Source organism: Pogonomyrmex barbatus, unplaced genomic scaffold, assembly GCF_055798465.1.
Source record: "Pogonomyrmex barbatus isolate J1 unplaced genomic scaffold, ASM5579846v1 scaffold1, whole genome shotgun sequence".
NCBI classification, from domain to species: domain Eukaryota; kingdom Metazoa; phylum Arthropoda; class Insecta; order Hymenoptera; family Formicidae; genus Pogonomyrmex; species Pogonomyrmex barbatus.
This window is the reverse complement of record NW_028297098.1, coordinates 13,482,792-13,510,488: the sequence shown is the minus strand read 5'-3', so window position 1 is coordinate 13,510,488 and position 27,697 is coordinate 13,482,792. Positions and strand designations below refer to the sequence as shown.

Here is a 27,697-nt window from a genome sequence, read left to right as displayed (position 1 = left end):
ACATATGCTCCATCATAAACTACGCCCATTAAAAGAAGATAGCAAACTTAAATAGTTTTATCCTTTTCACTCGAGTGGACACTTTGCATTTTAAAGTGCCAATAAGACGACAGCAAATGTATGCCTTCTATGCCTATGATGCATAAAGGGCTTGCTCTTTTCGTCAGAGATTTGCCGATTGGTGGTGTTATTAAACACACACGTATCACATATCGTATACGTACACGCACATACATACGTCTGTTCCGAGAAAAAAAATATATATACGCTACAGAAAATCCATTTAAAAACCGACAACCTACTGCACATTCATTGGAAGATCCCCACCCTGCCGGTCTGCGCGGCACTCGTGCGCGCGGGCGCACGGGGTATTTAATTGCGTGCGTAACTCCCCATCCCACCAGTCGCGTGAGAGCTATCGGTGCGCGTGGGTGGTTAGTACGCACGGTGCGAGCGAGCAGTGTAGTGGTCGACACAAGCCGTCGTCAAACCAACGTGGTGATCACGTGTACGTGAGTGTATCGTGAGAGTGAGTCTCCAGGACCGGTCGGCATCCGCACGTGTTCCGGGCGGAGAGAAGCCACCACAGCAGCAGTGCAGTTGCCCCCGTGCAGTTACACCCGTGGACACTCTGCATCGCCGGCGTGTGATATTACGAGTGTTACACGTAGCGAAGTTTTTCCTGCCCCTAGAAAATCATCAGTCGAGTGAGAGGCGACTCTGTAACTTAAGCGAGGTTCGTGGCGTCAGAATTGACAACGTGTTGAATCGGAACATTTGAGTACGATTTCACGACGCTCTCGTCTTAATGGTTTAGTAATATCGTCCTCGCGAGACCGCCAGCCTGATGATAATAACGATGATCTTTGAAGGCGCGGTATCTAACGCCGGGGCCAGCATGGCCCAGCGCGGCGTTAGCCGGCTTTTCTCTCTTCCCCCTCTGCCTCTTTCACTCGCTACGCGAATCGCACTCGCACACATTTACCGCCAAGAACGCGCTCGCGCGCCCGCGGGCGCGTACGCGTGCGTACGCACGGTTCTCGTATACACATATAATAATCATATACAAAGGTATGTTCGCCGTCCATGTGTCGGGTAAGCCTCAGAGAGGCATCTTCGAGCTACGCGTTCGTCCCGTCCATCTGGAGTATCGTTGGACGTGACGAGACTTCTTGGCGTCGCGTCGGATTTCGCGGGTTTCGCGAACGCGTCATCGCGGGAATTCACTTTTCTGTCCTCGCGTTGGTTAACGGTATCACAGAATCTCGGTGATCTCTCCACCGCCGCCGTCGCTGCCTCGCCGTCACAGCTGGTCCGGTCTGACACGGCGCGCGCGGCGGCACGTCGGCAACGTGGACGCGTATTCACGTTGCGAAACACGGCCGCAGCTTCGGTCTTCCGCCTTCCGAATATATTACGTGCGATTACAGTGGAGCTCGCGGTCGTGTAAAGCCCGCTTCTCACGCCGCGCGTCAGACCACCGTGCCTGGGCTGTGCACACGTGCGACCTCGTCTCGCGCTCCCTTACCCCCGCGGCACATAACCTAGAAATAAGCGCGTGGCTCGGGCCACGCTCGGGCACAGCGTGTCCCGAATGCGTTCCTCGCGTTTCACCGTGAAAACCACCGTGCACCGTGCATCGAGAGCCGGCGTAATTTTTTTCAGTGTATCGTTTGTACTGCAGATAACGCGTGGTAACGAGTGTCGAGCATTTTGGCTGAGTATTTTGTGCCATGGAAACTGGATATTTGAGATTTGCAGAAGAGGATTTCTTCCCCGACGAACTTTTTGCTGCGGCGCGAGATCACGAGGTAAGATCTCACCTGAACGTTATTTGGATAATGCGTTTGTACACGCCGTTAGAGCGTATGATAATAGAAAGACAAAATTAATTTCTACATTTATTCGACAATTTTAATCCTGCTATTAGGAAACGAACTAGCCTTTCACCCTAATTGCTATCTGACATGGCAATCTTACGAAAGAGTTGCTATAACATACTCGTAATAAGAAAGCTTCATTTTTTTTTTTTAAATTGTTACATTTTTTAATCAATCTTCTGAAGGAAGAGAGATTCTGTGTATTTTTTTATGTTTAATACGTTTATATATTTTTTTTAATACAATCTAGATGAAAAATATTTTTTGTATTTGTAAGAAGTATTTGTTTAAAAATAATAAAATACAATTTGGATATAGTTAAGCGTATAAAAAACATACATATGGATAGAAAAATTTCTATTAATAAAAATATTTTATGATAAAAATATAGGAGACAGAAACTTGAAAAATAGTAAGTAAAAAAGAGATAACAGCTTTATTAAGAAGAGATAAATTAAAGCAATAAAAAAAGGAATTTTTGTATGACAATATAGCAAGATTAGATAATAATAGAAAATATTTGAAAAAAGTAAATCAAATAATATTAACTGAGTGAAAATGAAATGGAGTTAGGAGAAAGTAAAGAAATAAAGATAAGAAAATTTTTAGAGATAAGAGAAATCCTTTCGAAAATGTTTAAAATTTTTAATATAAATTTTTTATTTTTACAATATTTTATATTTGCAAATTTAGATTTATCTATTTTAGATGTATTTAATTATTTATTATATATATATATATATATATATATATATATATATATACACACATATATGTATGTGTATGTGTGAATTTATTTCATAATGAAAATTTTTGAAGCATTAAAATTAAAATATCTTAAACAAATATATTTTTAGTTTTTATATTTCAAAATTTTTGTTTCTATAACTATGCTAAAATTATTTCAATTAAATAAATTTAAACGCACTATTTTTATCGAATCAGTCGAAACAATAAAATTACGAATTAATTAACAACAAAAAAGTATTAAATTTATATTTTAGTTTTATTCAATTGCGTTACAGTGATTGTACCAATTTAATAGACATGGAATTTTCTGTAGATATCTTTTGTTTGTTCAAAGATATCGAATTTCCTTTTATTTTATTTTTTTGTAGATCCTATATCTATTATTGTTAACCTTTATCATTATTGAAATTTTCAACAATTAATTTTCTCTTTCTTTAATCAATTCTAAAGAGATAAAAAAAGGAAAGCAACCTCCCGCTTTCCTTTTTATCTCTTTAGAATTTATTTTAGTTATATTAAATTTTTTCGAATTTCCTTTTTTCCTCCAATGCACAATACATTTCTTAGGAATATTTGACTCCCAAAAATAAATTGATTAACTGCGTTATGAGAAAACAAACAATTTTCTGAATGCTTTTTCTTTATTAACAATCGGAAAAATCACTCACTTTTTTTTTACGTTTTCAAATTTTCTTAAAATTCTATATAAAACTCTTGGGAATATTGTAATGGTAAGGTAACAAAAAAGAACACAAAGGTTCTTTTACCTGCCTCAGACCTCTGACTGTTCGGACTTAATATATTATTGAAAAGTTCGGAAATGTAACAGGAAACATAGAGGTTTCGTACGGTTAATGGTTATCCTACAATAACAAGAAAAGTAAAAGGAAGAAAAGATCCTAAAATTGATTTTAGTTTTGAGAATATAGAAATATATAGGATAAGCCAAGGCAACGGTTTTTACTGGATATATATCCGTACTCTAAAATAAAGTATTCAGTATTCTAGAATAATAATTCTTATTATTAAATAAATATAAATTTAATTATTTGATTCTACTTAAATATAATCTTCTAATGAAATAAAAATTTAAAAAAAAATATTGGATTATATACACACTAATATTATACAATCAGCAAGCGAAGAATGGTGAATAAAAAGAAGCAGATATGTATCTTCATTCAATTTTGAGTTATTGAATATGAATAATTTTATGAATAAGTAACAATTTTATTTGTCTAATATTAAATGTTGGAAAATTAGCGGAGTTTATTGATATTGCATTTTTTTAGTGGAAAACAAATTGGATAACAGTAATTTTCTAACTTTTGCAGAATATTTAAATTCAATATCTATTTGTAGTGAATATTTAAATAATATATTTGTTATAGTATAAATGTTATAGTATAAATAATATAGTATAAATAATTTAATAATTTTCATTAATTATACTGCTATTGAAACAATTGTCTCAATATAAATTTTAACACAAATTTTCCCATAATTTTAAATAAAGTTATTATAATTATATTCAACGATTGAAAAAAATGTAAGATTATAATATAAATATATATATATATTTATATTGTACTTTTTAGGCAAACGACCTATTTTGTTAATTGTCTTTTCTCCAATTTTAGAACAATTTTTGAGAATTTTCTTCATTAAGCTGCCATTAAACTTAATGAGTTATAAGTTTATATTTATTATATTATCTACGCCTTTTAAATATTTTATCTTTTTTATTCAATCTTTTAATGATTTAATGATTTCTTTGGACTGCGCATATTTTTATCGATCAGAAAGATGATTAAAGCTTCTTATTAAAGATAAACAGAAATAAGGTTTTTACATATGAACGTAAAAAATGATTGATATTCTATTAATCTTATTGGGTCGCGTTTATCACAAAATAAAGCAATAATTGACAAAAATTTTTAAAATATTAGACGTTTGAAAAAGAGCTTATATCTGTGAATCTTCTTTATCTTCCTTTTTGCAAGTTCTGATTTGTTATGCAAGAGTCATAATACATATATTCTACGTAATAAATAAGAAAACATCTTTCAATAGGACATACATGATTATTGCATGTTTAAAATGTATCTCGATTTATGTGCTTTTGGAATGTAAAGTGAGATTTTGATATTTCCTGTTAGTAGTATACTTATTGTAATACATTGTACTTATCGCATAATACTAAATTTTTTATTAAATAAATATTAAATGAAAAATTTTTTAATTTTTATTTGATTTGTCACTTAGTAATTCAATTTATTTATAATATTATATGGATTTAAAATAGACAAAAAATGGATGGATTATTGCAAAAAATGTGAAATCATAATTCTAAATAATATTAAAATTTTTGAAACATTGTTCCATAAAATTATATATCCTTTTTTAATCATGTGTTTTTGGGGGAGGGGGGAGGATACAGATAAAACTGATTTTTATAATTTTTTTTAATTTCTTTAAAAATTAAGTGAATATTTTTTTATCATTTGATTTTAATAAATTATGATTCCGTCAAAATTTTACGAATAGCTGATTGAAAATGATTTTTTTAAAACATAAAATCGAGAAAAATCGCATTTTTTCTCTATAATTTTGTAATTGTATTTTTTTTCTTAATCTAATATAATAATACATTTGAATAATTTGAAATCTATATTGAATGGCAAAATTAATACTTTATGTATATTAACTGTAATTTATGTATATTGACTATATTAAAATATATATGCAATTAATATGACAAAATATAACAAAAAGTTCCATTTACAGCTTCAAACATTATCAACTGAAGATGTATCAACGAATGTAATAGATGTGGAACATATGGATTATAATTTAGAAGAAACTATCCCCCCGAGCTTTTTTACTTCTATTTTCAATGATGCAAAGTAAGTATATTATTTTTATTTAAAAATATTTTACATATTTAACATTGCAATACATTGTAAATATATTTAATTATTTTTTGAAACAGTTCCTCCACAGACATGTTAACTATAGTTGACAATACATTACCCTTTGAGGAAATTTTAAACAAAGACTCATATGTTACACAATGGCCAAATCAGGTTGAAACTTGGCCGCAAGTTGCAACTTGGGCACAGGTATGTTTTTCTTATAATTGATTAATATTTTTTTTAATTGCATTTAAAATTATGCAAGAAGATATACATAATAATATAAAATTTTTTTAATTTATAGTCATTATGGGACTGTAGAAAAGAACCCGAGAACCTAAGTATATCTAATATGAATTTACTCCAGGAATCAACAAGTCCAATTCCTCAGATGAAAGTAAAGGAAGAAGAACAGAAAGATGGTTTGTTATTCACATTGATTGTTAAATCTTTTTTTATCATTTTGATTTTGACAATATGAAAAGGCAATTTTTTTTTGTAGTCAATATTAAGAAAGAATCTACATTTGGTTTAATCCATGATACAGAACAAGTTGATATAAAGATAAAAGCTAAACAAGAAATAGAAGTAAAAAAAGTTGATATAAAGATAAAAGCTAAACAAGAAATAGAAATAAAAAAAGTTGATCGTAAAATTACTCCACCTTTATTACCTCAAAAGACATCTAAATTTATAAAGAAAGATGCAAATACCAAAAATAAAAATCAAAATGGAAAAGAAAAAAGAAAGAAGAAGGAAAACGTTTTTATAAATTCAATACTCAAATTGGAAGAGCCAGAAGATCATATAGATGTTGAAACTGTATTATCAGATAATCTGCCAGGTATTTAAATTGAAATAAAACTAAGGAACTGTTATTATTATGAATGCTAGATAATTTAATTTACAATATAAACAATTATTTCTAAGAATAAAATATAGTCAAATAAATAATTATAAATAATTCAAATTTAATTTTAAAAAATTTTAATTCTCCATATATGAGATAATGTTTATAAGATAATGTTTTAGAAGATAATGTTTTATTTTTTATTCAATATATTTTTTCCTTTCAATTTATGAAAATTTTTATTGAAAAATGAGAATATATTTTTTTATACTATATGAAATTTCTTTATGTAAGCAAGTGTAAGCAAGTTATACTCAGTTTAACAAATTTCATCTATTTAATATTGTTTAATTTTATTTTATTATTTATATATCGAAAGCAAATGTTCTTAAAATAAGGATATGTTTTTTTCGCCTATGTATAAAATTATTATGTAATAACAAATAATACAACACAAAAAATAGTACAACACAAATAATATAACATTTTTCTAAAATTTATTTTTTAATTAGCGCTAGAAGCAGTTGATCTAAATAGTCTATTGGAACAATTTGAGGCTACTGAAAATTCAAATCTACAAAATCAACCGGCTATTAAAAATGATCGTACGCGTAATATGGAAACAAACAAAATATGTCTTGTAACCAAGGAGTATTCTAGAATGACTGGTGTACCAGTAAAATCTGTTTCGCAAGCTTCTAGTCACCAGAAAGATGTACAGACAGCATTATCTAAAGATGTCATTGATAGGATAAAGGTTATTATCTTAATATATAGTCCATTCTTTCAGCAGGTTGATAATTTTATTACAATTGTCTTTTTGAATTTTAGGCATCGGGACGTAAAAAGAGTATTCCGATAATACCCCCTATGCCAAATATACAAGATGGGAATCGTAGTAACAATGCACGAACGAATTCGACTACGCTTTCCCGTAATAAGACTTTAAAAACAAATCTTAATGACAAGACGGTAAGTTCTTCCCATAAATATTATAACTTGAATATATACTTATATTAAATATATACTTATGCAATTAATTGTCTCATATATCGACTGTTGTCGCAAAATCTTTGATTTAAAATAATTTATGAAATAATTCTTTTTTTTTTTTAGATAACAAACAATATTAAGGATAAGACATTTACTAATACTTTAAAACATGATCACGATTATTGCAGTAGCTACTCCAAGTGCAGTAATAATAGTAAGTATGATAACAACAAAAAATATCCCAATTAAAATAATAAAACTTATGTTATTAACTATTATCATCTTTTTCTGTAGAATTAACGAAACAAACGTCTATATTAAAATCAAATAAAAAAAGGATCTTGGACAAAACCAAAGAATGTAACAATGAGATTAATTCAAAGAAACAATACAATCTGGAATCTAACATACATTCCACTCGTGTAAAATCATCATCGATTCATCCAGAAACAAATATAAATAAAAATTCTGTTGAAAATGATATCAGAAACCATCCAAAGGAGGAGATTCCTTTGAAGCAGTCTCACGATTCAAATGATTCATTGGGATCTGTTAAAAATGTTCCAGACAATATCTCTCTTTCGGACAAGACTTCTCCCGTGTATCAAATGAACATTCGTTCAGCTTTGGCTAAAAGTATTTTACAATCGCGTAAAAAGCTGAATGATACAACACTTGCACAAACAATTCCTAAAAAGCAGCAGATGGTATCTGTGTTGAAAAATCCACCAAATGCATCGCAATCACCGTTCACAAGAAATAATTCTAACGAAAATATAGTGACCACTACAAATAGCTTAAATAATGAAGTACAAAATATAATTATACAAAATATTCAAGACATACAGCCGCCTGAAGAAGTAAAAAATCCACCTCGCAAGAAATTAAATCTAGCAGAATATCGCAGTAGAAAGAATCAAAACTGTACTGACAGTAGTAAAACAGCTTCTCCCACAGTATTAGTATACTATCATCATGCTTTCACTACAACAGAACCAATCAAAGATAAGACCGGAAATTTAATTTGGAGTGAAAGAAACTTTTTTTTAGTCTTAAAAAATAAATCCGATATAAAAGAAGAACAAAACAAGGCGAAACCAGATACTTGCAATGTAGCAGTACAAACGAATGAAAATGTTTTTGAACTTGATAAAAAATTATCAGTAGATGTTATAAAGAAGAATGAAGAAAGGTAAGACATCAAATATTACTATTATTAACTTTATTAAGATTTATTAGATTGAATTTTCTTGCTCAAATTTTCCAAGTCTAATAGAAGTCAATTGTCCAAATATTGCAAATAATAATATAAAAAGTAAGTAATAGTAAAACATATTCTTTATTAAATAATGATGCAGTAATATATTGCAATAATAAATACACGTATGTTTTAGAAAAAATTCTTTGAAAATTATAACTGATTTAAATATATTCAGTATAATTTCTTATATATTATATTCTCCCCCCCCCCCCGAAAAAAATTATAAAATCTTGCAAAATCTATATCATCCTAATTATTATAATTTATATGTTACAGTAGAGAGGAAAGTACAAAGGATAGCAAACAAAAATCCTGCGAAAGATACAGTCGATCCCGATCGAAAAGCAGAAGTAAAAACAAGAGCAGAAGCAGAAGCAAAAATAGGAGTAAAAGCAAAAGCAGGAGTAGAAACAGAAGCAGGAGTACAAGTACAAGCAGGAGTAGAAGTAGATGCAGAAGTAGAGACAGAAGAAGAAATAGAAGCAAAAACAGAAATCGAAGCAACAGGATTAGAAGCAGACACATGAACAGAAATAGAAGTTCTACTTCGAATAGTAGCAGCAGAAGTAGAAACAGAACTAGGAGTAGAAGTAGAAGTAGATCTCGACGTAACAACACCCGCGAACGGACAATAAGTCGACGCTCCGTCAGCTCAAGCAGTTGGTCATCTGATTTACGCACATCCACATCAAGATATACGTCTTCACGTTCCAGATCTCGATCCCGAATTCGATCTCGATCTCCACTTCGATCTCGATTTAGAAATCGATCTCGATCTCGATCTAAATCTTACTCGCGATATTATTCCAGATCAAGGTAAGTAATAAAGTGAGAGAAAATGGAAAAATATATATATGATTTTATAAATAAAAATATATATGATTTTTAAATAGAGGAATAATGACTTACTCACTAACTAACTTGTGAAAAATTTTTAAATTATTATAACTTTAAAATTATTAATTTTTTAATAAAAAAAAAAAAGAAAGATTCCACGTTATACACCAAAAATCTGTTACGATTAAAATTGCAAGTCGAGATTTTATATAAGTTTAATTATTTTGATAAGCATTTTCTTCAATCAGAATTATATTATATATGAAAATAAAGAAACATTAACTCGTAAACAAATCAAATTAATTTATCCAGAAATATTAAACATTTTTATAAAAATGTCATTTTAGTTCTTCCTCTCGTTCAAATTTCGGAAGGAATAAATGGAAAACAAAATATTCAAGGAATAGTAATGACTACAAAAGAGATTTTCATAGACATAGCAGATATCCTAATGAAGATCATGGCTATCAAAATTATAGGTAAAACATGATTTTTTAAATATATAAACATATTTTCTGATATAGAAACAAATATTTGTTTAATATATTTTCTACATTTTATTACGTTGCATTTGATTCTAAATAACGTGTTGCCAATTAAAAATTTTGTTTTTACAACATTTTATAATTAATTTGACACATTCTTTCGGCATCTAATCTTTTTAATTTTAAATGTGAATATTTGATATTTAATGAATTTGATATAAATTTGATAAATAATATAATAATAAATAATATAATAATAATAATTAATTTGACGCACGCACACATATTGAATTTATAATAAAATTCAATTAATATAGCCATCTTTTAAATCTTTAAACAATCTCTAAAAAGATTTTTTCATTATTTTTATAATTTGTTTATAATAGGTCACCACTGTATACTTATCACAGACCTTACAATGGATATAACGAAGACAAGCAGAGACAAGTGGAAGAACGAAGGGTGGTATATGTGGGACAGATAGCCGAAGGAATTACCAAAGCCGATTTGCGAAGAAGATTTGAGGTCTTCGGACCGGTTGTAGATATTAGTATACATTTTCGCGAACGCGGGTATGTATCTTTAATAATCTTTACTGTCCGTTTTATTTATTTAGTTCTTTTTTTAATTACATTGTCCTTATTTGCAATGTATGATTTATTTCAGTGATAACTACGGTTTTGTCACTTTTGAATATAAAGATGATGCTTATGAAGCTGTGGAACATGGTAATGACGATCGGTCTTTACCTCAATATGACCTATCTTTTGGTGGACGTAGAATTTTTTGTCAATCCACATATGCTGATCTTGGTAAGGATCAAATTATTAATGTATCATGTACACACACACATACACACACACGCACACACACACACACACACACACACACACACACACACACACACACACACACACATATAAAATGTTTTTATAATTGTAGTTGAACCAAATAGGTGATGATATCTTAAAAGATGATATCTTATAAAAAAAATAAGTTCGCAAAACAAATTCTCATATGTAAAGCTTTATTTTACAATTTTGACTTATTTTTTTTATAAGAAATTTATAAGAATTTCTTTCTCAATTATACTATAATTATTTACAATTTATTTTATTTTCTTGAATTTGAAAATCATGGTTATATTTTCTTGATAGATGATATGGGAAATAATGCACCTATTAGCAGACTACCTCAGGCAGAAGAAAGTTTTGATCATCTTTTGAAAGTAGCAAAAGCAGATTTACATAAAAGAAAAGTTTGACATATGTACTGTCTAATAGTCATAATTTAAATAATAGTACAGTTATATAGTTATTATTGAAAATTGACGGAAGAAACACATTGTATTATTTATATATGTTGCAGCATATGTACATAAAACAGTGTGTTTCTATACTCTAATATCTCTTTATTATAATAGTAAATATTAAAAGCATATATATATATACAAAATACCTTATTTTAATAAAGAAAAAAGTAGCTCTATATTTTCTAAATTTGACATATTTTTTTTTATATAATGCCAAGTTTAGGAGATATATAGTTTTTCTTCATTAAAATATGGATATCCTATGTATTTGTATGTGCAATTTACAGATATTTAATATTTTGTTCAGATTTTTTAATTTTTTTGGATATCTGTTACCTTAATTTGTCAAATTTTAAATTTTGCAAAAAAATAAATTTTTTTAAATTTTCTGATTGCTTTCATCATATTATCAATACAATTTAATTAATCGAAATATTACAGTTAACTAAACATAGCAAGTACCTGACATAGTAAAAATTACTAAATTCAAGTTAACATGAACTCTGCCACACATTTTAGGAAATAATGATACAATAAAAGGCAAAATTTGCCTTAATGTACAGACATATATCCAATACGTTTTAGAATTTCAAAAGCATAAATATGATGAAAAACTGAATAGTGAAGGATAGATTATATGTTTCCTTCGAGAATACAAAAAAAAAAGAGTTTTATCTGAATATGCAGCAGTTCGAATACATATGCACATTATAACTGTTTATAGAACAGTTTTAAATATATAAATCAAGATTCTTTTTATAAATTCTTTGACTATATTTGTTATAATATTTATTGCTTCTTTATGATTATGTACTTTACTATTTTAAATCATTCATCACATATTTAATTTTTTTTATATATTATTTATATATATCTCCTTTTTGCAATTCAAAATTAATCAATGTTTATCTTCATTGTTTGCATCAATAATAAAACAATTCATTAACAAAAAGTAAAGTTGTAGAAGAATTATTAAATTACATATGCTCATTCAAATATTTGGAACACTTTATAATTTTTAAATAAAAACATAAATTATAGATATAATTATTTTATTAAAATATTGACATTTATCTATATTGTATTGCTTTAATCGCCTCAGGGTTACAATGTTTTTTATATCAATATTTATTTATGAATATATATTTAAGTAAACTTAAAAATTAAAACATAAATTTCTTAAATTATTCGTGTATCCGTAATCATATTTTTGTTAGAAAATTACAGGATGCTCCAAATATTTAGGCGATAATGTATATTAAATATGTTATATATTTAACATAAAATTTCTACTACAACTACATAGTTTAAATTATTTAATATAAAGAAGATATTATCACATTTTCATTGATTTAATCCCTTTATTTATATTTTTATTTGCCATTGATTATTGCCATAATTAAATATTGATTAAAAACAATTTTCCCAGTAAAAATAACTCAATGAGATAATCTTTGTTTAAAAAAAAAATTGAAAAAATTTTATCAGATCAGCCGAATTTCATTTATAATATTATTATCTATTATCTAAATCTATTAACTTTTTAATTAAACTTGTGTACGTATGAATGTATATAATTATTGTCAAATAAATGCTTGCATATTAAAAATCATGTGATTATAATGATTAGTACTATTTCACATTATTTTATTCCCTCTTTATTATGTTTCTAAACTTCCTATACCGAAAATAAATTATGTTTACAGTTAAATAATTTATTTTCATGTACCTGCATAATTATATAATAATGATAACTTGCCTTTATGATCGTAAGCAGTTAATAACATATGTTCGAAGTTCTTTATCATCCAAGGATGTTAACGTGATTGTTGCTTTATATAATGGAGGAGTTGTTGGTAGAATATGTATGATCATTGGAACTTGCTGGGTGAATGATCTCACATCTAAATATACATATTATGAAAAAAACTATTTTTCCTGAAAATAGATAAAATACAGCAATCTGCATAAAATATATGCAGATAAAATATAAAGGGTGTTTTGAATGTTGCATGATAACGGTTAATGCCAAATTTCTTTATTTTGAGATAAAAATTTTAATATCAAAATGTCGATATTATACAAATTTTTTAATGAGTGACAAGTGCTAAAAGTTCATTAATCAAATTGTACAAAATTTGCATGTTTAGACACATCGTATGCAAAGTCTCAAACTTCTATATGTATATGTATTTATTAATGCGAAAAAAATTTTAAAAAAGATATATTCTATCAAATTGTATCGAGTGTGCAAAAGATGATAGAATAGTATAAAAAGAATTTATTTTGTTATATAATGAAAAAAAAGATATAGATAAAAAATAAAATTATATTTATTCTTGCATTTTTAGATAATTCTTAAGTTTTTTTATAGATTATAATTCAAATAATAGTTTATAATTCAGTTAATAGTTTATAATTCAAAAATTTTGAATACACAATTCCAAATTAACTAATAAGTTCATAGGTAAATGACAGTAGGAAATAATATTTTTATATTTTAGCAAAGACATAATGTGTAATGTCTTAAAAATATAATATTTTGCATATATGTAATATAAATTAAGAAAAAGCAAATAAAATATACGTTCCAAAATTTACTTGCCTTGTATTGTAAAATATTCTGGTAGAACGAGAGGACTTAATTTGTCCGAAATCGTAATTTTATATGTGACTGCAGTATTAAAAACGTGAGTAAATTCCAAAGCAGAGTCAGTATCGTTTTCTATAAACCACTTTATTAATCGTAATTCGATACAAGTATCTGAAATTGTAAGCAAGGAGAGATTAAAGATAGAATAAAAGCAGATAAAAAAGTGCAACGTAATTTAATTGTTTATTAATGCAGCAAGATAAGTAATATTGAAGAAATTTAGCGAATAAGTTTTTAGATCTCTACTTATGCGATTTACTGGGACATACTTGAATATTTGGACCAAAACAAACGTTCCCGCTTATCAAGACTTTTTTGAAACATTTCAGCAACACATTTTCGAAGTTGAATGTTACACGATGGTATATCAATATTAAACGGACAAGTGTCTCTTACGCTTACACTTTGCCAATCTGAACAAGGGCATTCTCTTTGAGTTGTCCATTTAACAACGATGTGATCGTTGATTAATGGTTGCCAAATTGAATTTATCTGTTAATCGATGGAAAACATAATATTATTGAAATAATATTTTTAATTTATCAAGTTTTAAATGATAACAAGATTTTTAATATTTATATTACAAATATTTTTTAACAATATTTTTTTGCCAAGTTTAAATGATAAAACAATTTTTTTATCATAAAACTTACTTGAATAATAAAGTCGCCCGTTTGCGCTTGAAAAATCAACCAAAATGTTCGTTGTTTAGCAGCAATACATGCCACGCTGATAGATAAATACGCTTCTAATGCTCCTTCAGCAACAAATATTGATTTCTGATTCAGAAAAAGTCTTCTCGGTATTTTCCTAGTGAGCAATTCACTCCATTGTGTCATTTTTAGAGATGCTAAAAATAAAGATAAATATATAAAATTATATATATATCTACATATATTGTTTATAAAATTATAAAATTGTTATAAAATTAAAAATGATAAATTAGCTTAGAATATATTTTATATTAAATGTAAATGTAATTATTTGACGTTACATATATTATTTTCCGAGACTTCTATAACGATACAATATCAGATTAATTTTCAATGAGATCTACCTTAAACATTTGAAATTATGTTCTATAATAATAATATTAAATTTTCATAAATAAGGTTGTTATAAAATATAGGACATCTTTAAATACTGCTAATAAATAATAACTGCTAATAAATTTAATTTATGAAAAGATATTATTAATAAGATTTAAACATATTCTCAAATATTCAAAAACATTCTCATATTCTCAAATATTCAAAAACATTCTGTAAATCTTTTTTTATATTTTACTATGTATTTGATATAAGCATTTTTTAATATAAATTTTGATAATTCTCCGTGTTTGCGATAAACTTTAAAAATTTTCGAAAGCAGCTTTCAAAAATTCTTATTTTCCCTTACAAGGATGGCTTGGCCGTTCCTCTGTCATCCATATCTCATATTCTGCCGCATTTTTGTAAGGTACGCTGATTCTCAAATTTTTCTCGACAACCTCATACAATTTGCTACGTATAGTATATTCGCTCGCAATTCCTAGATTATCGATGTAACTCTCTAAGACGATGATCTGATTCCTTCCAAAATGTGGTCCAATAGCCCAACCGCAAAGGATCAAGTACGCTATCAATACATTAATAAATTTATTATAATTCTGAATCTATTATACGCGAAAGTTTAAAAAAAATCGCATTACCTAAATTCATTTTGAACAAATTCAAAATTTACAAAATGCTTAGTTCGATGAAATATCAAAAGTAACGAAGCTGCTTCAAATTATCAAATTGGATAAAATATAATAAATACAAACATTCGGAATCAAAAAAGATCATTTCAAACATATTTATTTTTTACCTCTACTGTTTCGTATTTTCTTGGCATGAAATTGTATTTGCACTTGGCTGTTGCTATGGGCATTTAAATGTAAAATTGACACCGGCTTCAGGATAGAAAAAGAATGATTAACATTGCTTAGGAGTAGCAATAAATAATTTACTGGGTTATCTGTCGGGTTCGAAACGCTTATTTGCTTCGTTACGGTTTGAGACAACGAACAATTAAATTTGATCTGTAATAATAACAGTTGCGTTGTTACAATTTACAGGACTGTGTATATTTTAGAATTAAAGTTGTTTATATTTAGAAAGTATTGATACATAATAAAGAATTTATGAATTTTTTATACAAACCTTGGTATAGGGTACGTACGTTGGTAAAATTTGGTAAAGATGGACGACCAGTATTAACATTTGCACTTGATTCGAATTAACTAGTTGCATAGGCGTAATCATAAAGCAAAGTCGTATTTTTCTCCAAGCGGTGACTAGACAAATAGCGTTATGCAGCATCTATCATACGGTATTACGAAAATTATATAATATTTATAGAAATAGAATTAAATAAATATATATATATATTTTTTTTTTTGATATTGTTTTAATTTTCAATACAAAATCATTTATATTTTTTTAACTAACGAACTTTCTTAACTTATTGTTAAAGCCAAATGTTTAAATTACCTCTTTTTTGTTTTTCGGGCAGATGTACAAATTACTAAAATGCTCGTCAATAAGAAAGGGACAGTAGGCCACGGTAACCGCGATTAATACAAGACCATCCGACAAATCGCGATGAAAATTCTGGATTGTGCGACGTTCGGCCACATCCTGCTTCCTTCGTGGATTCAAAATTACACGGCGATCGGTCATCCAATCTCGCGCTCGTTGTTGCTCGTAATGATATTGCAGCCAAGCCAGGAGAAACTTTTCTTCCGAGCAATACTCGTCGGAGGTCGTGAGTTCACGGTTTGGCAAATTTGCGATATTCCGAATAGCACTCTCGTGTAGCTCGTATTGTCTCGGCGAGCTGGGAAAGGTGTACCAGATTAGAAACGCGATTGCGGAATTACGTATCGCGGTGTAACGAACCTCGATGTAGATGATATTATCGATTCCCGATACACCGTAGACCTCTTCGAGAGACCCGTTGCAGAGAACCCGTTCCAGAATTTACGTTTGTGTATTCCACGGAGTACAAAACATTTGTACGTTTGCAAAATCACATCTAGCCAACATTGTTCACTTCGCGATTCGAATAAGTATCGCGGTAGCCGTTCGTCTTGGTCATAATTCGCACCGAGATTCTTTCTTCGTGCCTGTAATAATTAGCCGTGAAAAAAATAAATCATTTATAGTCTAAATAAACATTTTTTCTATCTATTGACCTTTAATAGAAATCTTATTAAATTTTGTTGTGTTAAATAAAATTCTCTCATGACTCGTAGCTCATAACTTGTAACTCACATTGTTTTGTGTTATATCAATGCTAATTAAATAGTCGTCATAATTGAGAAGAAGTTGCGGCGAAATATGAATTAGATAAGCTCCATGAGATAAAAGAAAATCAAGCATCTTTTTATATAATTGAAGAACATAATCGACTCTTTCAACGTTATTTTCAGGTAATGGTTGTTTTGACCTTGAACAAAGAAGTACAGTAATATATTTGAAGAAACATATTCAAATGCGTGAATATTATAATATTACAATTCTCCCAAATAAGTGTGAATATTGGAGCCTACGAGCGACTCGAGGACATTGATAAATGACGGCACAGCTGCATCATTTTTCTGTTTAGAATCTTTCATATATGATCTTTTTTTTGTGTAGAAATATGAAAAAGCTGTCGTAATGCCGTAGGGGATGTTTGGATAAAATCTAAACTTTAATGGGCCCGAATACATCCATTCTTCCATAACTGTCATTATTCTTTCCATATATTTGCTATTATTAATAAATAAAAATGCAAAATGGTTATAGTTACAGACCTTACATTTTATTATATTTATAATTAAATATATGTGCAGAATTTTATTTAATTATTGTTAAATTGATAATTTCTGAATATTTAAAAAATCCTTAAAATTAGGAAGGATAAAAGAAGGAATCAAATTAGACTATTAGTAAATTAGATTATTAGTAAAAATATTTATAAATTTATTTGCACATTGTGTTATTTTATTTTATGCACATTGTGTTATTTTATGCATTAATATATTTTATATATTTTTTATTTCTATATTTATAGTTTTAAATTTTTATAATAAAGATTTTTATTAAACTTAATTGTCTGTTTCATTAAGTTTTGATCATTAAAATGAAAAAAAAAACATGATTGATAATTACTTTTAAATTTTTTAGATTTTATTATCTATATTCTATAATATGTATTGTTTGTTTTTAATTCTAGTTTCTTAATTCAATTCGTAAATTACATTTAAATATACTTTATCTCTCACTTTTTGAAACTTACTCATTTTGATTGTCATCAGAATTAAAACGCAAAAAACTCTTAGAATACTTGGGGTCTATTATCTTAAAATCAATAGATTTATACGATTTATATTTTAACGGTGAATATTTTTTGCAAATCGGTACTTGTTTATCATCTGGATTTCCATCTACTTGTATATTCTTATTATCTATTCCATTATCATTTATTTTTTTGATCCAATATTTCGAATCAACAAAACTTCTACTCCAACTATTTAAAGGTGACGTAACGCTGAGTCCTGATTCAAATAGTTCATTCTGTACTTAAGTAAATAAATTACATGAGTAAAACATATAGCAAATAATTTTATTCTCTTATTCTTATTAAAATATATACTTCAGAATACAGAAGATATAAAAACACATTAAAAAAGTACACAATGTTTAAAACATTATAATTTTTCTCAATTCAAGAAAGAAGATAAAATAGAAAATAAAAATAAAAGTTAAAAAAATATTATAATATAAAACAAAAAATTAAAAAAAAAAAAGATTTCTGTAAGAAAATTGTAAAAAAGAATACTACCACAAAATCTTAATAACGTCGACAAATAAGAATTGAAGCTAATATCATTTTGATAAAATTTTAAGTATACGTCACAAAAGAGAGAGAGAGAGAGAGAGAGAGAGAGAGAGAAAGAGAGAGAGAGTTTTTATTCTGAAGTATATTATGTCATTATATAGCAAATTGAAAAAATTGAGAAACGCACGTGTTTACGTGTGGAGCCGTCTACATTAGGAATTACTTCGCTGTTATAATCGTCTTCGTCCGTTGTGCTATCTGATAATTCTAAAGGACATGAGACATTCTTTAAATATCCCATGTATTTTTTATCAAAGCTGGACTTTGTAGGATGCATATATGTCGTTAACAAATTATTGTCCGCTGTCGCATATACCGTCAAAAAACATACAGCAAGCGCATGATCGTCCGAAAATTCAATGGTCAAACAAAATGATATGGGCTGATCGCTCTTGAATGTTATTCTCGCTTCAAGTTCCACGTACCTTTTTGCAATAAAAACAATATCTATTTTAAATATTTTCACTTACAGAATATTGATGAAAAAAATATTGATTCTCTGCAAAATAAGTTTAGATTTATACGGAGGACCTCTCCCTTATTTTAAATTTCGCTTTGCTTATATATTTATATTTTTTTAAATGTTGTTTTTAATATTACTAATGCCTATTTATATAATTCAAATTTGCAAGCGAAAATAATTTTCAACTCACGATTGGGGAGAGATAGCATTGCCATTAAGGAACTCAACGCGTAATAATTCGTCTTTGTAATCACCGCTGCATCGCTGCGTCGTCGTCAAGAAGTTCGGCCGTATAAATGTCGTGTTATCAAAGTGCTTCGCTTGGATCCTAAACTTTTCCTCTATCGCCGTGCCGAGAGGAACAGGCGTAAGATATATCTCCGTCGGCACTACGTCGATCGAACTGGCGGGAAACTCGCCGTCGAGACGTAATTTATTGAAGATGCCGTCGTCGAGCTCACCGCGAACGTATATCGGTGCCTCCGCACTAAAGCTGCCGCGTTTCCTCGGCTTGAACTCAAGAACGAAGAAGACTCTATCGCCAGGACGTAAGGTGCACTCGATCGAATCTGGTGATCTCCTAATCTCGGCGCCGCGAGACCACTTTATGGTGAACGGGCAATTAACTTTATTAAAATCCTCGATGTTTATCGACATCGCTACTTCTCTTGATGTTGCCCGATTTTCTATAAACAGCTCTTCGGACAGCTAATGCGAAACGAAAGAATACATTTGAGGTGCCTTAATTATATATAGAAATGTATTTTTATATGTATTAATTATATGAAATTTGCACTTATAAATGTATAAGAATAATAATTATTTTCCTTTATTCTATAAAAAAATTTTTTTTGACATTTTTCTCTCTACGTCTTTATCACTGTTTGAATAATTTATTTGTTTATAAATAAATCAAATTGATGTAATATATCGAGAAGTTTTAAAAGAATTTCAAGAATTCTGAAATAAATGTAAAATGTTTTGTAAACTCACAATTTTAAGAAATGTCTTTTATTCAAAGTTTAGATGAAGAAAGATTTGTCTGACTAAGAATGAATAGCCTGACTGTGAGCATGTCAAATACAATAGGTACAATATCGAAATTTTTGGCTGCACAGCAGACAAAAAATTCATTTACATAACAATCGGAAGTTCAACCTTTTTCCTTTACACTAGATTTATATTCATCGATTTTTCATCAGGCTAACTTTCAAAGTTGGATATTCAAGTAAAAACGTACTTATTCAAAATATTATTGTAAATGTAATTTTTAAAGAAGTGGTAAAAATATTCCTAATTATACAAAAAACCGAGAAAAAATTTAGAATTTACATTAAAATTATAACTTATAGGATAAATTTTCAATTTGTACATCCGGTTTTATTCTCAGAGAGAAAGACTTTATCGATAATGAAAAAAATTTTGTTAATTTTAAAATTGTGTCATTGTGCTGTTAACAAAATGTAGTATCTGAATCAATAAAATGAAATGAAATGAATTTTCAAATTTTACGAAAGAAAATAATTATTCTGTTTTGATTTGCGCTTGATAAGCCAATAATTATATATTATATCATATATATATATATATATATATATATATAAGTTAATTATTTAATAAAAAAATAAATCTAATTCGCCTCATTCATAAGGCGATAATCTTATTTTAATCATGATTTTTAACAAAATAATTTTAATTAGAAAAATTAAAAATTTTTGTACTATAATCTCATATTTCTATTTCTGTTTTTTTATGAGTATGTGCGAAATCTTACTTCATTAGTCACAGTATTGAATCGAAATGAAAATTTACTGAAGAAAACAACACGACTAGCCACAGTATAATCGATAGATATGGTAGGCAGTTTATCAGGGAACGGCGTCATAACAAAACCTGATAAATGTGCATAATGTGCTTCTCGTGATTTCAAAAATTCCGACGTTCGAATGCTCTTGGGATTCAGCATCGATACTGGACCGAGCAGATGATTTATTACGATCGGCAAATAAAAAGCGTAACTGGCCAAATCGACTGGTCGAAAGTGCAGATAAAACTTTTGACTTGCGCCCGGGACGATGGTGATCCCTTCCAGACCTTTTTGTTTATCAAATATAAATCACGGTCAAACTACCTGATTTATTAGATATAATTCGTAGATATAATACCTAAATTATCGATCGTTTTATTAATTATTAAAATTACAAATCTATATTTCTTTAAAAAAAATATTAACTCTTAAAAAGAAACATTATTTATTTTATTATTTTAGAATATTTATTATTTTAGATTATTAAATTTCCTTTACCTATTTTCGAGCTCCTGACGTTTGCCGACAAAGAGATGTGAAATTCAGGATAATCTTCTAACATGAATTGCAGTTTTAATAATGTCGTCCCGATGTTTGTCGCTGTTATTTGCTGAATTTGCAGAGCATCAATACTGACGCGTTTCATGTTTATTCTTTGCGGCAGCAGTTTTAATCGTGGAAATGATACAGTCCCGTTTATTTTATATGACAATTTTAGGCATCCTTGAAGTTTAACGACAATTACAGTCGTAAAACGGCAGCAAACATCGAATGTAAGCTGTACCTGAGTAATGGCGAATATTTTTATTGCAAGATTGCAAGATACGAAAAGTATTACTATGACTGGCAGAGGACATACCTCAAGGATCACGATACCACGTGGAGATATTTTTCCTCGTGGTGGATTAACACTACAGCCGTGTACCATTAACGCGCTGTCTATCTCGTATGTCACCTCGTTAAAGCCAAAGTTTTGGAGAATGGCGATCACTTTCGTTGGTAAATTGAAAGGTATTTCTCCGAGATCCGTATTGTCATTAATAAATTTGACTTTCGGTGCAAATCGCGGTGCGTTAAGCAGCAAAGATACGTAACTTCCGCTCTCACACTTCATTATTACTTGATCGTAATTATTAACGTTATCAGATTTGTAGTATACATAAGCGTGTAGAATCGCATTACCTCTTACGAAACCTGATTTCGGTTCTATGTAGAATCCAGACGTCACTAGTATTTCCCATCTGTAATAAATTATGTAACTTGTGCTGTATTATAGATATTTGAATTATTTTATGAAAATTTATCAAAATTGTGAGTAAAAGTATTGATTGTTAGGAAATTGAATTCAATTCCAATTTAAATAATTTTTTTCAATTCTTTTAATTATTAAGATAATTTATATTATAGATTTTTAATTACATAAATTATTGTTTTTTTATATTAAAAAATGCATTTTACTTGAAATGTGTTTTTGCATCCAATTTGTTTATAATTCGTACAAAAGAAGCTATTGGTTGATAAACTTCTTCATTCAACCATTCCTTTCCAAGTTGAATTTCTCTTTTGTCAAGCTGCAGTTGCTTGCGAACAATGTTGGCAGTAATATCGAGTTCGAAAGAATGATTATCATTAATCACGTAAGTGATATATCCATTAAACCTGCCGATTCTGGCCGCGAAATATTCAACTAATCTTGTCGTCGTTGAGTCTGGTTGCAAAATTATTATATTACCTTCTGGAAAGTGGATACGCTTTGGCAAATTCAATAATCGTATCATCACTGGAACGTCGTTGGTATTTTTTATAACCAACTGATGATAATTGAAGCTATTCAGTGCTACCTACCAATCACCCAATATCTGAGATTAAAATAATTTAGCAAGTTTTTATCAATTCTTGTTTGTACAATTTATCATATAGCCCATAATAATTAATTAAATTTAAAAAGTTTTATAAAAGCTTTTATAATATTTTTGTTTAAAAAACGAGAGAAAGAGAAAGAGAGAGAGAAAGAGAAATAATTTTTTGTAATTTTTGAAATTTTTGATCGATTTTATGAATTACTATATTATGTTTCGAGTTACTTACCTTGCCAAAGGCAAAAGTGGTTGGATAAATATGAACTTTATATATTTGTAAAGGTGATAAAGGTATCAATACAGCTGTCTTGGTTGCAGAAATAGATTTCTTCAACGAAGAGCATACATTTTCTACAGATCTTTGTATTATTTCCGAATAGTTTTTATATGATAATTTGCATTTAGGTAAAAATAAAAGGCGTTTTATGATTTCCTCGTCGTCATCCATTACTTTTGTTGTCAAACTCCTTTTGCCTTTATTAAAAAAATACATGGGAAATGTTAAGTAATTTAATTTTTTACCAACTAGAATTATTTAGCGTAGACTTACTTAAAAGTCCCTTCATGGATTTGAAAATAATATTCACCGTGCATTTAACGAAAAAACTTTTAACTTTTATTCTTTTGAAGCATCGTATTCTCGATATAGTTAGGTCGTAAGAATCCGCTATAACGTTGAAGAACAATTTGAAGGAAGGTGTAACTGTAAAAATAAATAAAGATAAAACATATAACAATTTGCTTCTGTACAATGCTCAGATCCATTTAATGGAATATATATTTCGAAAGAAAATACAAGTGATTTAAAATATTTAAAAAATAGAAGAAATTTGTTTAATTAATATGAATACAAAAAATAATAAAATCAATATGTTTAATATGTAAAAAAAAATCTAAGAAAATTGCGGAATGTATTTTATCGTTGTGGTAAATATGGCTATGATATTAGAAAATCAGTAACGCAAGTGGTTATTTCTAATTTCTAAATAAAACGGTGATTATTTATCACGTGATTATTTATCGCGTCTGACATATGTTACTAATATAGTTGAACAGCTTATTGACATTTATTAAAAGGTAAAATATTTATACAATAACATTTTTGCATTACTTTAAACTAGATGGATTTTAGTCAGAAGAATAAATAAACGATAAGAATGCTTGAGAAGGAATAAAAAAGGATACTCTACTCTAATATGTAAAATCGACAGAAATAAAAGGTATTAAATATTGAAACAGCAATGGTAGAAGCAGACAATATTTCATATTGAAAAAGCATTATCTTACTGACATGATAAATGAATTTTAGTAACTTTCGATTTTTGAAGATACTTAGTAGTGGCAGAAAATTCTTTATCCCTCGGTTCTATTGAAATTTTTGTAAAAGATCGCTCAAGTAGAAAGTAACTCAATAGCTTCAAGGTTCGAAATAATAATTTACAATAGAATTTTTTAAATAAGAAAACTTATACTAACCTTACAATAACATGTTAACAATAAAAATGGCATACTATACTATTTTTCATTTTGCGGATTGTCACGCGATTAGTCACGCCAAAATATTGAACTTTGAAATGCATTGTTAACGTTTAAATATAAATATTTTAAACATTTTTAATATTTTGAAAGTATTTCTTAAAAAAAGAAGATATTTGGGAGAAAAAAAAACTATATAATAGAAAAAAATTTTTTCTTAAAATATTATTTCATGAATTTGTAAATATAAAACTAAAATATTTACTGTATTTAAAAAGTATTTGTAATAATTACTACTTTCTTTGCCGCGAACTTTAACAAGAACTTCTGTCGATGCTTTCGGATTAAGTTTCATCCAATTTGGGTAGCAACGTGCGGCTGCATTTGGCGCACATTCTAAATATATTAGTGCAACGGCAGAAGGATTTGTCAGGCGAAGTACGCGCTGTGATATCTGGCCGACAATCAAGTCTTCAAAATAGAGGGTATCAGGTTCGAAACACAATTGTACTGTTTCCACTTCGCCATAAAGACAAAGCTTTATCATGTCATGGATTTCTAAATCAGTGCTGAATATTAACGATGGAATTTCCATCAGTGAGTTTTCTGTTAAAATACATAACAATTACTTTATTACGTCTATTATTTCCTACAAAATTATTTATAAGATTATTTAAATATTTTTTCAAGAGATATTATTTAAAAAGGAATGGTTACTCACGTATATAAATTTTTTGTGATGGATAATCCATCACAATATCCTTTACAGGCTCAATCCCTAGAAACATTATTTAACTAATCAAATATAAATTTATTTAGTTGATTTTATTACCATTAAAATATTTTAATCGTAAAATTTTTTCAAATATTTTTAATGCTCTCTTACTTAAAAATTCTAATGTAAATTTGATTTTTCTATTAAATGCTGCAAAAATGTATACTAACAATGCAAGATAAGCAAAAAGACGCACCGATAATATCTTCTGATTCTATGCAATGAATTCGAACTATTCTAATAAATTGCATAAAATCTTTATCTTTTAGACTTGGACGTCCATTTTTATATTTTTCATGCAATTTTTGTTCATGTTCTTTTCTCCATTGCGTTAATATGTTTATTGGAGAAAATCTAAAATTATTTATTAAATATTGTTTTTTAATACGTAACATGATTTTTTTTACTCAATATACAATAATATTGAACTCACTTTACTTCAAAGATGATACTTTGGAATGGATTTATTCGCCCTTCGAGCGGATAAATTTCAAAAATATTAAAAGTCGGATATTGATTGCGATCGATATCCTACAAAAATAATATAAAATTACGTACAAGCCTAAGCGATTAAAAATTTAAATTAATATAAGTCAAGTTAAAACGTAAAAAACTTTGTATCTTCCAACAATCCGCTATCGATTTAAGATTTTTATCTTGTTTGTAGAAACAGTTTCATACCCGAATGCATTTTACTTCATTATCGAGCTCTCCGAGAACGACATAATTGGAGATTCGAGACGAAAGATTACGCAAGACGAAAGTGTCGTATCTACTAGTATTTTCTATTGTAGGTGGAAAATCAACAAAGGTAAGATCTCCGATCGTATTCGGATGATAAACCACCAATCTCGGAACGATGACATGTACTTTGATTGGAACACGTATGTTCGGAATAGATTTAATCCTGAGAAAATTTGTTATCGAATTTATCTTGCGAAAAATACGATAACAAAACAGCAAGAATATCTTACCAAATCTCGCTATAAAAGATGCCTTCATTTACGCCCATTAATTCAATTTGAAGTTTTATTTCCTTTTGTGGTTTAATTCTTCCACGAGAAGGCTTTACGGTTATATTTAAATGATGTCCGAGATCAACAGAAAATCTGGAAAATTGTTATTTTAGAATTTACAAAATTCAAAATTTGTTGCTTAAAAGCAACTTGTTTAACGCGATATATCGAATATCGCGATATTCGAAAAGTTTTCAATTTGAATAATGCATATACCTGGTACTTTTATTTCCTTCGTTACGGATTGTTAAAATTTTAAAATCTGACGCATAACCAATGTCAATTGTACCAAAATCTATTGACTTCGGCTCGATACTAATATATTCGCTGGCTAATGTAGACATCACGTGATAATCGAAAACTTTTCCATTGATCTCAATTGGAATTATTGCGTGCAACATGGATGTTCTTTTAAAAGTGTAAGTCACACATGTCGTTATACTTAATCCAGGACTCAGCCATATGCTACTTTTCAAAGTTTCTACTTGGAAAGCCTGTCAAAGAACACTAACTATTAAGAGTTTCTTATATATTAAAACGAACAAAATTTGTAATTTATTTATATTTACTATAGAATTTGGCTGCCGAATTTTGACGAAGGCAGATTTATAGCCGATGTTCTTGATAGTCATACGCTGTCGATACGTAATTCCTTCAAAAGCTTCATTGAATTTTATATGACTCGGTGAGATGTACACATTATCATGCTTTATACCTGCTAATTCATCTATAGGAAGTGCTATTTGTATTTCCTTTCTCTCTTGTATCATGACGATTGACTTTTTATTCTATTATTAATAAATGTTTAACCAATATTTTTGTGAAATATATCATATATGTATAAACATAATATATATAATATTTAACAAATTGATATAATTAATACAAAAAGAAAAAATGCGACTCTTCAAGAAATAATAAATACAAATATAAAAATTAAGCTTTTATCGTTTGTATAATGCTAACGAAAAATGGCATTATATACGCAAATATTGTACTAATATTTTATATTTTTAAAAAATTTTTCGTTTCTATATATTTTAATTTTAATTATGTTTAATTATATTTAATTTTTTATTATTTATGAATTCGTGGTTTTGCTTATTTTGTTATATTTATCTCGTAATTAAAAGATATTGTTTATTTTAATCTTCTTACAGTTGTCATTGAAAGATTCATCCTGACATATAAATTATACCATCTACTGTTGAAAAGAGATTCGATCAGACAAATTATTTAAAAAGATGTATGGCTTTGATTAATATCTTCCAAATTATAAAACTTATTTCTGTTTTGACATATTGTCAATATTCACGAATTCACGTATGCTATGTACTTGAAAGGAAACATTCTTTTGTTTTTTCTGAAAAAAAAATAAAAAAAAAGGAGATAAAATTAATGAAAGTGATTTAACTTATCGATATGACTGTATCGATATATTTATATAAATCTATAAC

General features: G+C 28.4%; 4 protein-coding genes across 10 annotated transcripts; 1 reads left to right on the top strand and 3 right to left on the bottom strand.

Annotated features, from left to right (window-relative positions):
* Positions 1–349: 349 nt before the first annotated feature.
* Positions 350–12,892, top strand: LOC105422229 (uncharacterized). Of its 4 annotated transcripts, none has more exons than XM_089080794.1 (15): positions 351–736; positions 1,685–1,811; positions 5,418–5,536; positions 5,623–5,752; positions 5,850–5,967; positions 6,048–6,389; positions 6,908–7,152; positions 7,227–7,367; positions 7,512–7,602; positions 7,683–8,580; positions 8,926–9,465; positions 9,834–9,965; positions 10,358–10,543; positions 10,638–10,783; positions 11,129–12,892. In XM_089080794.1, exons 2-15 carry the CDS (start codon positions 1,734–1,736, stop codon positions 11,233–11,235), a joined length of 3,273 nt encoding a protein of 1,090 aa, XP_088936920.1. In that variant the 5' UTR covers positions 351–736; positions 1,685–1,733; the 3' UTR covers positions 11,236–12,892. The 4 variants fall into 4 exon arrangements, with proteins under 4 accessions (XP_088936935.1, XP_088936920.1, XP_088936930.1 ...); XM_089080804.1 differs by lacking the exon at positions 351–736 and adding an exon at positions 779–1,071; XM_089080798.1 differs by lacking the exon at positions 351–736 and adding an exon at positions 1,102–1,252.
* A 22-nt stretch (positions 12,893–12,914) lies between these two features.
* On the bottom strand, positions 12,915–17,357 carry LOC105422228 (cilia and flagella-associated protein 47-like). 2 transcript variants are annotated; one of them, XM_089080921.1, is made up of 11 exons: positions 17,233–17,357; positions 16,858–17,084; positions 16,450–16,795; positions 16,120–16,278; positions 15,785–15,998; positions 15,335–15,553; positions 14,590–14,786; positions 14,206–14,428; positions 13,889–14,047; positions 13,039–13,187; positions 12,915–12,957 (listed from the first exon to the last, which is right to left on the bottom strand). In XM_089080921.1, exons 1-10 carry the CDS (start codon positions 17,338–17,340, stop codon positions 13,045–13,047), a joined length of 1,995 nt encoding a protein of 664 aa, XP_088937047.1. In that variant the 5' UTR covers positions 17,341–17,357; the 3' UTR covers positions 12,915–12,957; positions 13,039–13,044. The 2 variants fall into 2 exon arrangements, with proteins under 2 accessions (XP_088937047.1, XP_088937042.1); XM_089080916.1 differs by having other exon boundaries at positions 12,915–13,187.
* A 544-nt stretch (positions 17,358–17,901) lies between these two features.
* LOC148938165 (cilia and flagella-associated protein 47-like) lies at positions 17,902–21,735 on the bottom strand. Of its 3 annotated transcripts, none has more exons than XM_089080940.1 (4): positions 21,613–21,735; positions 19,498–20,015; positions 18,972–19,269; positions 17,902–18,519 (listed from the first exon to the last, which is right to left on the bottom strand). In XM_089080940.1, exons 2-4 carry the CDS (start codon positions 19,962–19,964, stop codon positions 18,238–18,240), a joined length of 1,047 nt encoding a protein of 348 aa, XP_088937066.1. In that variant the 5' UTR covers positions 19,965–20,015; positions 21,613–21,735; the 3' UTR covers positions 17,902–18,237. The 3 variants fall into 3 exon arrangements, with proteins under 3 accessions (XP_088937066.1, XP_088937068.1, XP_088937076.1); XM_089080942.1 differs by having other exon boundaries at positions 18,331–18,524; XM_089080950.1 differs by having other exon boundaries at positions 18,331–18,500.
* Positions 21,736–22,229: 494 nt separating this feature from the next.
* On the bottom strand, positions 22,230–27,282 carry LOC105422224 (cilia and flagella-associated protein 47-like). Its single transcript, XM_089080978.1, has 6 exons — positions 26,810–27,282; positions 26,457–26,734; positions 26,199–26,333; positions 25,906–26,131; positions 25,658–25,755; positions 22,230–25,578 (listed from the first exon to the last, which is right to left on the bottom strand). Exons 1-6 carry the CDS (start codon positions 27,008–27,010, stop codon positions 25,368–25,370), a joined length of 1,149 nt encoding a protein of 382 aa, XP_088937104.1. The 5' UTR covers positions 27,011–27,282; the 3' UTR covers positions 22,230–25,367.
* Positions 27,283–27,697: the final 415 nt, after the last annotated feature.

Excerpts from the sequence above, each read along its gene's own strand:
- LOC105422229 (XM_089080794.1), top strand. The coding sequence starts at position 1,734 with ATGGAAACTGGATATTTGAGATTTGCAGAAGAGGATTTCTTCCCCGAC. Across the intron at positions 1,812-5,417 it reads CTGCGGCGCGAGATCACGAG|CTTCAAACATTATCAACTGA; the intron begins GTAAGATCTCAC and ends TTCCATTTACAG. Across the intron at positions 5,537-5,622 it reads TCTATTTTCAATGATGCAAA|TTCCTCCACAGACATGTTAA; the intron begins GTAAGTATATTA and ends TTTTTGAAACAG.
- LOC105422228 (XM_089080916.1), bottom strand. The coding sequence starts at position 17,340 with ATGCTTGATTTTCTTTTATCTCATGGAGCTTATCTAATTCATATTTCG. Across the intron at positions 16,796-16,857 it reads ATAATATCATCTACATCGAG|CTCGCCGAGACAATACGAGC; the intron begins GTTCGTTACACC and ends CACCTTTCCCAG. Across the intron at positions 13,188-13,888 it reads AGAATATTTTACAATACAAG|ATGTGAGATCATTCACCCAG; the intron begins GCAAGTAAATTT and ends ATGTATATTTAG.
- LOC148938165 (XM_089080940.1), bottom strand. The coding sequence starts at position 19,964 with ATGTCGATAAACATCGAGGATTTTAATAAAGTTAATTGCCCGTTCACC. Across the intron at positions 19,270-19,497 it reads AATGCTATCTCTCCCCAATC|GTACGTGGAACTTGAAGCGA; the intron begins GTGAGTTGAAAA and ends TATTGCAAAAAG. Across the intron at positions 18,520-18,971 it reads ACGGCTCCACACGTAAACAC|AATGAACTATTTGAATCAGG; the intron begins GTGCGTTTCTCA and ends ACTTAAGTACAG.
- LOC105422224 (XM_089080978.1), bottom strand. The coding sequence starts at position 27,010 with ATGATACAAGAGAGAAAGGAAATACAAATAGCACTTCCTATAGATGAA. Across the intron at positions 26,735-26,809 it reads TTCGGCAGCCAAATTCTATA|GCTTTCCAAGTAGAAACTTT; the intron begins GTAAATATAAAT and ends GTTCTTTGACAG. Across the intron at positions 26,132-26,198 it reads ATCTTTTATAGCGAGATTTG|GATTAAATCTATTCCGAACA; the intron begins GTAAGATATTCT and ends AAATTTTCTCAG.